Below are 12,769 nucleotides of genomic sequence, written 5' to 3' on the forward strand. Positions count from 1 at the left end.
CATCACTTCCCTGTTTCACCCTCAGCTCAGCTCAGCTGTGGAAACGATGCAGCAGTTTCCTGAAATCGCTTCATGTGTCATTCGTGCTGCTGCTCTTCATTGTGCATCATGTAGTTGGGGGTAAGGAGCCCCTCTCCAGTCCCTCCCTCTGACCCGTTCACCAACATGCCCTCAGCAGGAGGGTGGAGCTGAAGGCAGCAGATTCCTGTTTGCTGCCTCCTTCCATCAGTGCAGGCTGAGAATGAGGAAGTGTGTTTAAGATAAAGAGACAAAGAAATGTGAGAAGCTGAAGTTCTCCTGTGAGGACAGAGTCCCAGTTCAGCTCAGACTGTGTCCTGGACCTGCTGCTCCCACTACAACCACTAAAACCTCGTGCTGCTCCGCCCACCATCACAGCTCAAAGGGGTTAAAGGAGCACGTCAACATTTTCTTCCCGTAGGTGTTTTAGAACTGGAGGATTCACCTCCCTGTCTCTGTCTGTTCTCCATCAGGACAATAAGAAGATAAAAGCTGCAGTTCCTCTAATGTCCACTAGAGGCCTCAGCAGTGAGTCAGTCTGCACAGTTCACCTCAGCTAACCTGAGCTGGACCTTTGGCCTGTGTTTGTGCTGTTTTGGAGCCTTTTTATTGCAATCACTTAAACCCAGCCTAGCTAGCTTAAGGTAAAAACTCCACATATATGAACAGGCCTTGTGGCTAACATGAAGGTTTGAGAGAGGATTTTATAATCCAACCGATGAATGCTGAAACCTGAGATCCAACACAGGAAACCATCCATTCAAACCTTCTCCACCACTTCTTACCTAAAGGTAACTAAGTACTTTTGTAGACTCAGAGACCTGATTGGACCACCATTACTGTGTGAAACAAAAGGAGAAAAGTCAGAGAGAACACCTGCCAGCAAACAGGTGAGGTTCCCACAGAGCCGCTCACTCCGGTGGACCATTTGAACACAGTCATGGTGGCTCATGGAGGACTTTAAGACAGCAGCAGCAGAGACGTGTGGGACACAAGTTCAAAGAGTCCAGACTGTCATCAGTTAGTGGATCATTCACCAGTGTCGCCCCACGCTGGCCTGACACATCACTGTGACCCTCTGACCTCTGATGTTCCTGCAGCTCAGAAATATGAGAAAACATCTCTACCTGTTCACACAGGTGTGTGAGCTCTTTCACTCTCCCCCTGACCGGTCCTCTGTGTGCTCCTCTCCTCCTCCCTACAGCACATCTGGATACCACAGAGGTGTGGTTCACACTGACATCAGTACAAACTGCTGTGATGAGCTCTGAGCTTCACATGAGAAGTGCATCAACACAGTGACAAAGGTCCAAATCAGGGAAGTATGTGTGGAAACAGCAGCAGAGACAAAGTCAGAGAGGCTGAGAGGGTTTGGCTCATGGTTCAGGTTCATGGATGCAGTGAAGGGAAAAGTGAGCTGGAGGTCGATGACTCACTGTGGAGGCAGCTGGAAGAAGAAGAGGATGCTGAGGATTTGTGTTAACTTAGGGCATTTATGTTAATTTCACACACACACACACACACACACACACACACACACACACACACACACACACACACACACACACACACACACACACACACACCTGAACATTAACAGCAGAGGGCAGCTGGATGGATGCAGTTTATTTCATAGTTGTTAGATTAGTTTGAGCAGTGTGTCACAGCTGTGGCTTTGTTCGTTTCATTTTCATATAGTCATGTGTGTGATAGTGATACAGGTCTCGTAGTATTCTGTTCTACAGAAGCAGTAAAGTCTGAGCAGGTTTATAATCTACAGTCAGTCTAACTCAGAACATTAAAGTGACACAGATACAGGTTAATATGTGCTCACAGCTGACTATATGGAAATTAGTTTCACATCCTCTGTAGTAATAAAAGTATAAATACACAGTTTGAGTGTTTAAGTCAAAGTAATGTAGAAAAGCTCCGTCGACTCAGCTGAAGTAAAGAAGCTGCAGAAACACACGTGAACTCTGCAGCGTCTCATCTTCATCCACCGTCTGCTCACTGCTGTTCTCTCTGAACCTCAAGCATCAGAGGATCCAATTCTGTGGCCTCACCTGCAGAGGAGACACAAGACAGTCAGACACACTAACTAACTAACTAACTAACTAACTAACTAACTAACTAACTAACTAACTAACTAACTAACTAACTAACTAACTAACTAACCTTTGACTGTGAGGAACACTCTGTTGTATCTCCAGGCCTCCTTACTGTTGACCTCACAGCCGTATCTCCCAGTGTCTCCCTTTGTTGGGTGTCTCAGGGTCAGACTGAGGTCTCCAGTCCCCAGTGGGTCTTGAACCATCTCAGTGCGACCTCTGAACTCCTGATCCTGTCTGCCAGGCTGGTCAGAGCCCTGATAATACACGTGGACCTTCATGTAATCAGGTTCATAGCGTTTCCACTCCACTTCACTGTCTCGAGGCAGGTTTTCTGTGGTTTTGAAGGGCAGCCGGACAAACTCATCCCCCTCCACCGCCTCCACCCGACACTCTGAGAGGACAACAAACACAACATGAGCTGCACAGAGACAAAGAGTTCACAGCTCACACGTTTCCTGTCACGATCTTGGTTTCCTTCCAGAACAATCTTCTTTTTTGGTCTTAGTTCCACAAACACATGTTCACCATGAGGCCACAGAAACCTTCATCCATCAGAGTCTCTGCAGCAGCACCACTGAATCCTCCACTCAGCTCATCTCTACACTTCAGTCCCAGCTGCTCTGCTCCATCACTGCACTGACACTTTATTCACATCAATGTTACATCAATGAAGAGGAGACAAAAATGGACCAATCCTCTCCAATAATAGAAAGCACGATGAAGCATGATTGTTCTCATTTCCATAGATCTTGCAGATTCAGAGGTAAATCAGAGCCTGACCACAGCTGTTCGCTGCAGCTTGAGGCTTCCTGAACCAGCAGAAGGTGAAGAGCTTGTTCCTCAAAGCGGATCATTACCCACTGTTTGTTTCAGATTAAGCAAATGACGTACACACAACAAGTCCTGTAGAGCTGTCTGCACCACAAAACACCACAACTAACCTCACAACAAGAACCCACAAACTGCAGGACGATGAATGCATGAAGAAAAACATGAATTATTCAACTCACTTTGGGTGACTCAGGAGAGCCAATTGTAGTGTGTGTGTGTGTGTGTGTGTGTGTATGTTTGTTTTTGCCCTTTGATAAACTTTAAGAAAATGATGGGCTGATTGTGGCTCTGATCTGAGATCAGCTGCTGCTGAACAGATGTGTTAGGAGGAGTTGTTGGAACAGCTCTGTGGTGTCAAAGAATCAGTGAGAAATGTTCCCTCACTGTGGGAGAACCTCAGCTGGTACAGACGGTTCCTCTGGAAGAACCCATCTCTGAATGTTGCTCATTGATGTGAAGTCAGGCTGGAGTCACTGATCCACACTGACTGCAGGACAAACTTTGCTCTCAGGCTGCAAACAGCTGCTGGTTTCACTCCGCACGAACTTAAATGCTGATGTTTCTGCTCAGACGTTCTGCAGAGGAAGAATTTCTCCATCTGCTTTTTAAGCCCACCACTCATCATCGTTCTGTCCTCAGAGCTGCTCCTGCAGTCTTTCCTCATGTTCTCTGCTTCTAATGTGTCCAATAAAGAGACGCTGCACTGATTCTATCAGATTCACTTTGGCTCCAAACTCAAGGAGACAGATTTCACTTGGACACCACCTTTACCTTCAGTCAGCTTCACCACAGCTACTGAAGTGACTGGAAACAGGAAACCAGACTCGAACCTCAGACCTGTGACTGCAGCACTGACCTGTGATTTTCAGCTCCACTTGTTTCTCCATCAGGGTGTCTTCCTCACTCTTCCCTTTGTAGACGGTGCAGGTGTAGGTGTCTCTGTCTGTGTTTGTGGGGTATCTCAGGGTCAGACTGAGGTCTCCAGTTTTCAACATGTCTTTATTCACCTCAGTTCGGTTTCTGTAGCGTCTGTGCTGTTTTTCAGGACGGTCACGGCCTTCCTGATAAACGTGGACCTTCCTGCCATTTCTGTCCTTCCACTCCACCGTAGTGTCTCCAGACAGGGGATGGGCTGTACTCCTGCAGGGCAGCTTTACTGACTCCTTGCCTACATGCGCCTCTGCCTTGAGGACTGAGAGGACAGCAAAGCACAACATGAGATATACAGACCACATTTTCTCTGACTCAAAGTGAGATATTTGCAGTGAAAACATGTTGAGATTGAGACATCTTTGTTAAAACTGTAGATTCATCATGATTGTTGCCTATGAATCCTTACAAAATGAATTTGAGGCAATTATGCTATGAGGCTAATGTTATGAGGATATGTTGCCTTACTCAGCTGAACAGTGCTGGTTTCAGTCTCTGTCCAATCAGCAGCAGATCTCAGAGTTACTGTCAGAGTTACTGTTCCTCTTTCAAAGTCAAAGCTTTATTTTTGGAGACTTTGAAAGAGGAACAGTGTCCAATGGTTTGAGCCACCTTAAAGCAATGAAAGGATCCTGATAGCTTTGCAGCTGACTCTCTGCTTGCAGTGTTCAGATGGAGGGGTGGACACAGGGAGAGCACCTGGTGGACAGACCCTAGACCATGGGGCCCGGCCAGACACAGAGACATGGACCCATCCTCCTGTAGGCCCACCACCCACAGGAGGTGCCATATGGGCTGGGTACAATGTGTACTGGGCAGGTAGCTACTGAGACATGTGATATCATCTCTGGTGGTGATGGAGCCCGAGCTAGTGTGCTTGAGAGATACCAGCTACATATACAGTACCAGTCTTGGACTCGTGTCCAAACCTTTGACTGGCACTGTAAGTTCTTGAACCAGTCTTTTGAACAGGGGTAGGACTCTGCTCTGGGTAAGACTGTGGTGGGCAGCGGTAGGGATCATCCAGCTGGGGGACTTCAAAGCTCATGTGGGCATGACAGCAAGACCTGGAGGGACATGACCGGGATAAAAATCCTGCCTGATCTGAACCCGAGTGAAAACAAGGGTGTCCCTAGGTGCACGTGAATAGGACACCCTAGGCTACAGGTCAGTGATCAATTTGCTAATTGTATCATCAGATCTGCGGCCATATGTTCTGGACACTCAGCTGAAGCCAGAAGCTGAGCTGTCAACACGTCACCACCTGGTGGAGACCTATAGCTCAGGTAGCATGGAAGGATGCTGGCCTGGTTGCACCTCCATTGTTCAGGCTGCTTCAAGGATATGCAGCTGTAAGATGATTGGTGCCTGCTGTGGTGGCAATCCGGAACCACACAGTGGACACCGGAGGTGAAGTGATCTATCAGGCTGAAGAGAGAGCGCTATCAGGTTTGGCTACCTCGTGGGACTCCACAGCAGGAACAGGTACCAGCAGGTCAAGTAGAATGCAGCTTGAGCAGTAACTGAAGGAAAAGCTTAAGTGTGGGTGGAGTTCGGTGAGGCCATGAGAGAAGACCTTCAGTCTGCTTCGAAGTGATTCTGGCAAACTGGCAGGATGAGATCCACCCTGAGTACCGTAAGGCAATGAATGTTGTGGGGCTGTTTTGTTTGACAAACTTATGCATCGCTGGGTGGAGATCTGGGGTGGTGCCTCTGGACTGGCAGACTGGGTTGGGAACGGGAGAACCGGAGGGTGTTCTCCAACTATCAGGGGATCATACTCCTCAACGTCCCTGAGAATGTCTACACCAGGGTACTAGAAAGGAGAGTTCGTCCATTAGTTGAACTTCAGGTGTGAGGTATCTCTGACCTATTGCTAAGGGGTCATTCAGTCCCTGTATTACAGGCTTCCATGTTAGGGCTCTCAGAATCTCATCTCTGCTTTTGGCAGATGATGTGATCCTGTTGGCTTCATCAGTTGGTGGAGCTGAGTGTGAAGTGGCAGGAATGAGAATTAGCACCTACAAGTCGGGGTCATGATTCTCAGCTGGAAGAACGTGGAGAGCCCACTCTGAGTCAGGGATAAATTACTGCTCCAAGTGGAGCAGTTTATGTATCCCAGAGTTATGTACATGAGTGAGGGAAGAGGGGAGTGGCAGACTGACAGACAGACTGGGGCTGTGTTTGCTGTGATGGGGAGGATGCACTGGTCCATCATGGTGACCACAGAGCTGGGAATAGAAGGAAGACTGTCGATGTATCAGTCGATCTACATCCCTACCCTCAGCTATGGTCACGAGCTTTGGGGTTTGACCAAACGAATGAGATTGAGGATACAACTGGAGGAAATGAGTTTTCGCCAAATGGTGGCTATCCCCTCCCTTAGAGATAGGGTGAAGAGTGCAGCTGCTGCTCCTCCACAGTGGAAGGAGGCCACTGTGGTTCAGGCATCTGACCAGGATTCCTCCTGAGCACCTCTTGGTGAGGTGTTCCGGGCATGTGCTGATGTGAGAGGCCCTGGGCAGACCTGGGACACACCAATCAGATTATACCAGCAGTCCTGGGAACGCCTCGGTGTCCCCCAGGATGAGCTGGAGCAGGTGGCTGGTGAGACAGAGGTCTGGGTTCTGTGTTTAGGCTGCTGTCCTCATTCTGGCCACAGTTAAGTGGAAGAAAATCGATGGATGTATTTTCAACAGACCTTAAATATTTTCTAGAAAATCTAATGTGAATATCTCCTGGAGTTTGTGTTATTATGAGGGCTCAAAAATGCTGGATAAATAATACAAATTTTTAAAAATGCAAACTATGAGTGTCTTCATTAAAAATATGCACATTATTGTACAAAAAGAATCAGCTCATTTTGATTTTTCATGAATGATTCACAGCACACACATACCTTCTTTGCTCTTCAGCTTTTTATATCTAAAGTACATGAAGACACCAAAGCCAACAGCCAGGAGAACCACAGGAACCAGGACACCAGAGAGAACTTTGGGCCAGACTGGAGGGGATGTAGGAGGAGGGCGCTCTGTAATCAACACAAACACAAACATCATCCAACAGATTTTACCAGCTTACTCTGATCTGACCTCTGACCTGGATCTGCAGCACTGACCTGCCACGTTCAGTTCCAAATGGGTCTTGCTCAGATCTTGTCCAAACTTGCGGGTGGTGCAGGTGTAGGTTCCACTGTCATTGACTGTGGGCTTCCTCAGAGTCAGGCTGAGGTCTCCACTCTGCAGCGCGTCAGCTCTCATTGATGTTCGGTTGAGATAAAGATGGTTTTGCTTCGTAAGCTCATCGCCGCTCTGCAGACGCAGATGGACTGTTGGGTTTTGGAGGTCCTTGCGGTCCCACACTGCTGCTGTGGAGTCCCTGGAAACATCCTGCGGTACAGTACAGGGCAACAGGACAGACTCCACCCCCTCATACACCTCCGACTTGAGGCATGCGACATTACTGAGGAGATAAACATGAAACAGAAAAGTGCTGTGACAGTTTTAAGGGTTAATGATACTGAATGAATTCAGCACTGATGAAAGGAAGAGCCCAGTACACGTGATCAATCCAACTAATGAGGCACCTCCCGAGAAATATCACATAACATCCGTTATGTCCCGACCAATCACAGGGCGCGATTAGCACAGAGATGTCCTACCAATATTCACTCCATGGGTTTAATTAGCACCACACTGGACCCTGATCGCCCCGCCCCCCGGAAACCTGACTGGACTCACGTTCCTACCAATATAATGCTAAACCTTTGAATATATATACAGGATCTATCAGGATGTTATGGCACTAAAATAGGAGCAAATTTACTTGGTCCAATTAACCCCTTAACTGGCAGCAAAAAAATCACCTGACAAAAACTACATAACACCCTCTGGTTATTATTGGCTCTGAACAACCCATTTCATAGCCTATTAACTGGCTGCGTCTGGTCCGCCGGCCGAATGAAGTGCATTTATATGGCAGGCTAGACCCGCCCATTTTGACTGACACCTCATTCGGCCAATCATGTTAAGAAATGGGTTTCCCAGAGCCAATAATACTCAGAGGGCGTCACGTAGCTTTGTCAGGTGATTTGGTGCAGCCAGTTACATGATTGGCCGAATGACGTGTCAATAAAAATGGGAGGGTCTAGCCTGCCATATAAAAGGGACTACAAACGGCCCGTCACCGGGCCCTTGCCAGTTAAGGGGCTACCTTGGTCCTGTAAATTTCGAGTTATTAACTCAAAATTTATCTGCATCTTTTTGACCATCAATGGTCAAAATGTCTTCTAGCAAAAAACAGCTGCATAAAAGGTAAGGAATCCATGTGTTCATGTCGATCTGCTGGACAGCTGATACTTTCAGCTTCCTGTTTCTGATTAACAAGGAAATGATGTACGGATCGCAGAGCTTCCTGATTGGCAGAGCTACGTCCACATTTTGGGTTATTTTCTTGAAATTCAGAGTTGTTTTTTCAGCTTATTCTCCTCTTTTAGCTGTTTACCTCCAATATTAATGACTCAATGCTCAACAAGTGTCAAAGGTCGTTCGTTTGTACAACTATTCAAAGGTTCCTCTGACAGGCTGGACAGAGCTAGCAAATATAGACATATCATAAAAAGAGCAGATCCTAAATGAGAAAATTTTCAGTTACTGCCCCCAGAAACTCACTTAAGCCGAGTCTACATGCAGCTGCTTCCAGCAGGTCTCTAGGTCCTTAAAACCACAAGAGAGGGAAAGAAGCCTTAACTCCAGGAATGCACTCTGAGACAGCTTAGAGCCTCAATCCTGGATGAAACAAGGAGCATCCACAAAAACACGAGGAAGAGCACTCAGCTGTGCAACATGAAGGCTGAGAACAACAGAGCTAAAACCACACGGAGCTGGAAGCTCCTGCTGTCTAACTGCAGGATGGAGTGATCCCAGCTGAAGGAACATCAGAAACAAGGAGCTCAAGAAAAGTGAGAAGTACCAGAGGCTGAAGGAACAGCTGCAGCAGATGTGGAAATCCAAAGGGCTGATATTCCCAGAATGGAGGAGTGGCTCCAGCAGGGATAATATCTGAGCTCGGTGTCAAGAGGGAACAACCTGAACTGTTTTTATACCATTTAAAATAAATATTGAATGAAGTTCTAGATAAACTATAATATCCATGAAGACAGAGCTACAGACTCATGTACTGTTTCACACACTCTGACACAGACTCTCTGCAGATAAACATGCTGTCCAGCAGCTCCACTGGACTTCCTAAAAGCCTCTGCAGGCTTTAGACTGCAGTAGCATGAAAATCAAAGCTCTGTGTGTTTGAGCCTGAATGCTCATTCATAAAAACACAGAAGATCTCAGAGAAAGTCCTGCTGCAGAGCTTTTAATCAGGAATGTATTTACACCTGAGTCAGTATCAATGTGGGACTCATTTATGAATAATACATCTATGAATAATACATCAGTGATGCTCCATCAAGAAGAGAGCCGGAGCGGGCAGCTCAGCGCCTCTGACTCGGGTCTCTTCTCTGGATTGTTACTAACGCATCATTACGATACTTCAGTTATTCATCACAGCAGCCGCCTCACGGTGGTCGGTAGTAGTACCAGCAGTAGTTAGTGGTCGGTAGTAGTACTAACAGTAGTTAGTTAGTGGTCGGTTGAGGTGGGCTCTCAGCTGTTTTTGCTGTGACTCTAATGTGGAGGAGCTGACGGAGGTCGAGCTGTGAGGGGACCCGCCCTGCACGGAGGCCACGGAGCTCAGTGGGTACACTGAAACTCACATCCAGCTGCGCGCTCCGGGAGTCACGGTCAGCCGCAGCACTATACAAAGAATGCGGTCCGACCGGTGTGTAGACCGTCTGTGGGCTGCTGTTTGTGCTGCTGTGGGTCCGTGAGCCGGGGGGAGGAAGAGTTAGACCGCAGAAAGAGCTGAAGAGGAGCTGAAAACTGATTAAAAGTGTCAGAAAAAGTTCAACCAGCGCAGCCGCAGCCTGCGCGCTGTGACCGGGTTTTCTTTCTTTTCTCGCGGTTCTCCCGTTTCCGGTAAACTCTGTGAGTGTGTGTGAGAGAGAGAGAGACCGAGTGTGAGAGCGCTCAGAGGGAATAGAAGCGGCTGTCTTACCGGCCGGCGTCATCTTTACCCTCCATGGAGACCCAGGATAGAGCGGATGCTTAGTCAGACTCTCAGATCTCAGATCAGTGCTTCCCGCTGTTGCGCCAATAGATTCCGGATCGCGAGAGCGCGCAGCTCCTTAAAGCTGCAGCGCCGAGTTTAAACCGCATACCGTACATAGTTAACCATCTGCTCATTCCGGGATTAAACTGATATGTGTGTATGTATGGAACTTAAGTACGTCTTAAAACCGAATGATGACACATCATCAGAAGTTAGTTTGCAGTTTATAGCGCAGTCACAGATTAAACAATGTCATTTATGCTGTCTGCAGGTTTAATATGTGCTGTCTTTGTTTAGCTCAGTTCAAACACACAGTCCTTGTTTCTGAGAACAGACTTCAGTACATTGTGCTGTCTGCAGTCACTCGTGGCTGTGCTATAAGCTGCAGACAAACCTTTGATGATAAAGCACATCATTCGCTTTAAAGACACACTAAACATACAGGCGCAGCAGCTTTAAGATGCACCAATTTCACTTTCGTGAAATTGGGGAGAAGGGGAGTGCCCAGGGAATTACCGTACACACAAATAGCACTGGGTGTAGACCAGCTGGTGTGTGTGTGTGTGTGTGTGTGTGTGTGTGTGGGGGGGGGGGGGGGGGGGGGGGGGGGGTGCTCTCCACTCTAGCTGAGCTCTGTCCTCTGTGAGTCTGAGGCAGGAACGTCAACACTCAGTAATGCTCCAAAGTACCCAGAAGAGTGCCACACATGCAGAGAAGCACCTTCACAAACAGCCATCATATCTTTGTATTCCAGCATGAAAGCATGAAGAAGCTTCACTCACACACACACACACACACACACACACACACACACACAGCAGCTGTATCATGTTTCAGATAACCTCATTAAACTGCTCCAAAGCAGCCCCATCCTTTCTGTCAGCAACCTGGGTTTCTGCAGAGGGTTTCTCCTTCCATCTGTTTGGCTTCTCAAACTCTGGGGCGTGACCCCACAGGTGGGACACGGAGCCACTGCAGAATAGGATACATTCTGGAAGGCCTGGGTTCAATTCTATCTTGGCCCAGGCCTCTCCCTCTCTCTGTGTGGACGTGGCATGTTCTCCCCGTGTCTGCGTGGGTTTCCTCCCACAGTCCAAAGACATGCAGTTACTGGGGTTAGGTTTATTGGCTACTCTAAATTGCCCATAGGTGTGAATGAGAGCATGAATGTGAGTGTGGATGTTGTCTGTCTCCTGCGACAGGCTGGAAACCTGTACAGGGTGTACCCTGCCTCTTGCCCTGTGTCAGCTGGGATAGGCTCCAGCCCCCTCGCATCCCTAAACATGATAAGTGGAGATGGATGGATGGATGGATGGATGGATGGATGGATGGATGGATGGATGATTCAGAGGGTTACAGAGCTGCTGAAGGGAAGGGGCACATAAACCTAAGGTGATGTTAGATGCTGTGGGGTCATACTGGAGGCGTGGCCTCCCATCACTTCCTGCTGGATACAAAACTGTACCTGACACACCTGCTCCCACCATCACTCACCTGTGCACATCAGGACCATCCATCCATCCTGCAGTGGTCTGCTGTGACCGGTTGGGGCTGAGGGGAGAGAGACAGGACAAAAGACACACTGTGGAAGAGAGACAGAGATTAATAATAACTAATGATTAAATGCAGAGTGGAGTATAAACAGAATGAAAAGAGGTGAATGAAAAGAAACAGTGCATCATGGGAACCCCCCAGCAGCCTAGGCCTATAGCAGCATAACTAAGGGAGGGTTCAGGGTCACCTGATCCAGCCCTAACTATAAGCTTGATCATAAAGGAAAGTTTTAAGCCTAATCTTAAAATAGAGAGGGTGTCTGTCTCCTGAATCCAAGCTGGAAGCTGGTTCCACAGAAGAGAAGTGCTCTGTTGGGGTGATATGGTACTATGAGGTCTTTGAGATAAGATGGTGCCTGATTATTCAAGACCTTGTATGTGAGGAGAAGGATTTTAACAGGGAGTCAATCATGTAAACACAGCAAACACTGCTGGTACGACAATACAAGTATGACAAAATAAAGGGCCTTTTGAGTGGCTGATATACTAGATGTTATATTTATGTGACAAGATTATTATTATAATGTGTGCAGATTTTATTGAGCTGTTTGCAGGAACCTCAGCTGGTCTTCAGGAGTCTGAGTGACTTCATCCTGTTTGAACTGAAAGTGAAAAATGAAGGTGAAAGGAGAATTTCATACTTGTTCATTAGTCATTGAAACTAGCACAGAGTTACAACATGTATCAGGTTACATGTTGTAACTCTGTGCTAGTTTCAGGTTCACCATCTGCCCACACCTCTGTGAGTGCACAGGAAGTCCTGATGGTGGGAATGAGCTGTGATCACGATGAAGCAAACAGTCAGTCTGGATTCAGGTTTTGACTGAGTCCTTATTAAAGCCTGTAAGTAAGCAGCGCCTTGAACTGATCATTTCCTTTGTGTTGTGAGAACACTGGAAACACTGGTGACAAAAATACACAAAGCTTTACATGTAATGTAACAGCAAATATGGATATGTGAGAGAATGAGGCTGCCATCACTGATTAATATGAACAGAAACACACCTCTAAAGGAACTGCCTGGGAGGGGGGGGGTGGGGGGGGGTGGGGGGGGGTTGTCTTGTCTGGCAGGTTTTGCAAGCAACATTATGATCTGAATAGCAGTAAGGATCTGAGTGGGATCACCTCAGCAGCCCCATCTCATCAGTCTCTGGGTAACATGCC

At 47.5% G+C, this 12,769-nt stretch overlaps 1 protein-coding gene across 1 annotated transcript; it reads right to left on the bottom strand.

Annotated features, from left to right (window-relative positions):
* Positions 1–1,635: 1,635 nt before the first annotated feature.
* Positions 1,636–10,078, bottom strand: LOC115775848 (butyrophilin-like protein 2). The gene is made up of 6 exons (XM_030723367.1): positions 9,999–10,078; positions 7,009–7,352; positions 6,790–6,921; positions 3,817–4,152; positions 2,194–2,520; positions 1,636–2,081 (listed from the first exon to the last, which is right to left on the bottom strand). Exons 1-6 carry the CDS (start codon positions 10,022–10,024, stop codon positions 2,026–2,028), a joined length of 1,221 nt encoding a protein of 406 aa, XP_030579227.1. The 5' UTR covers positions 10,025–10,078; the 3' UTR covers positions 1,636–2,025.
* Between the last annotated feature and the right edge of the window lie 2,691 nt (positions 10,079–12,769).

This window comes from Archocentrus centrarchus, unplaced genomic scaffold, assembly GCF_007364275.1.
Source record: "Archocentrus centrarchus isolate MPI-CPG fArcCen1 unplaced genomic scaffold, fArcCen1 scaffold_24_ctg1_1, whole genome shotgun sequence".
In the NCBI taxonomy this organism is placed as follows: Eukaryota; Metazoa; Chordata; class Actinopteri; order Cichliformes; family Cichlidae; genus Archocentrus; species Archocentrus centrarchus.

Coding starts and splice junctions, on each gene's coding strand:
- LOC115775848 (XM_030723367.1), bottom strand. CDS start 10,024: ATGGAGGGTAAAGATGACGCCGGCCG. Junction 6,922..7,008: donor TTTGGAACTGAACGTGGCAG/GTCAGTGCTGCA, acceptor TGTTGATTACAG/AGCGCCCTCCTCCTACATCC. Junction 2,521..3,816: donor AGTGGAGCTGAAAATCACAG/GTCAGTGCTGCA, acceptor TTGTCCTCTCAG/AGTGTCGGGTGGAGGCGGTG.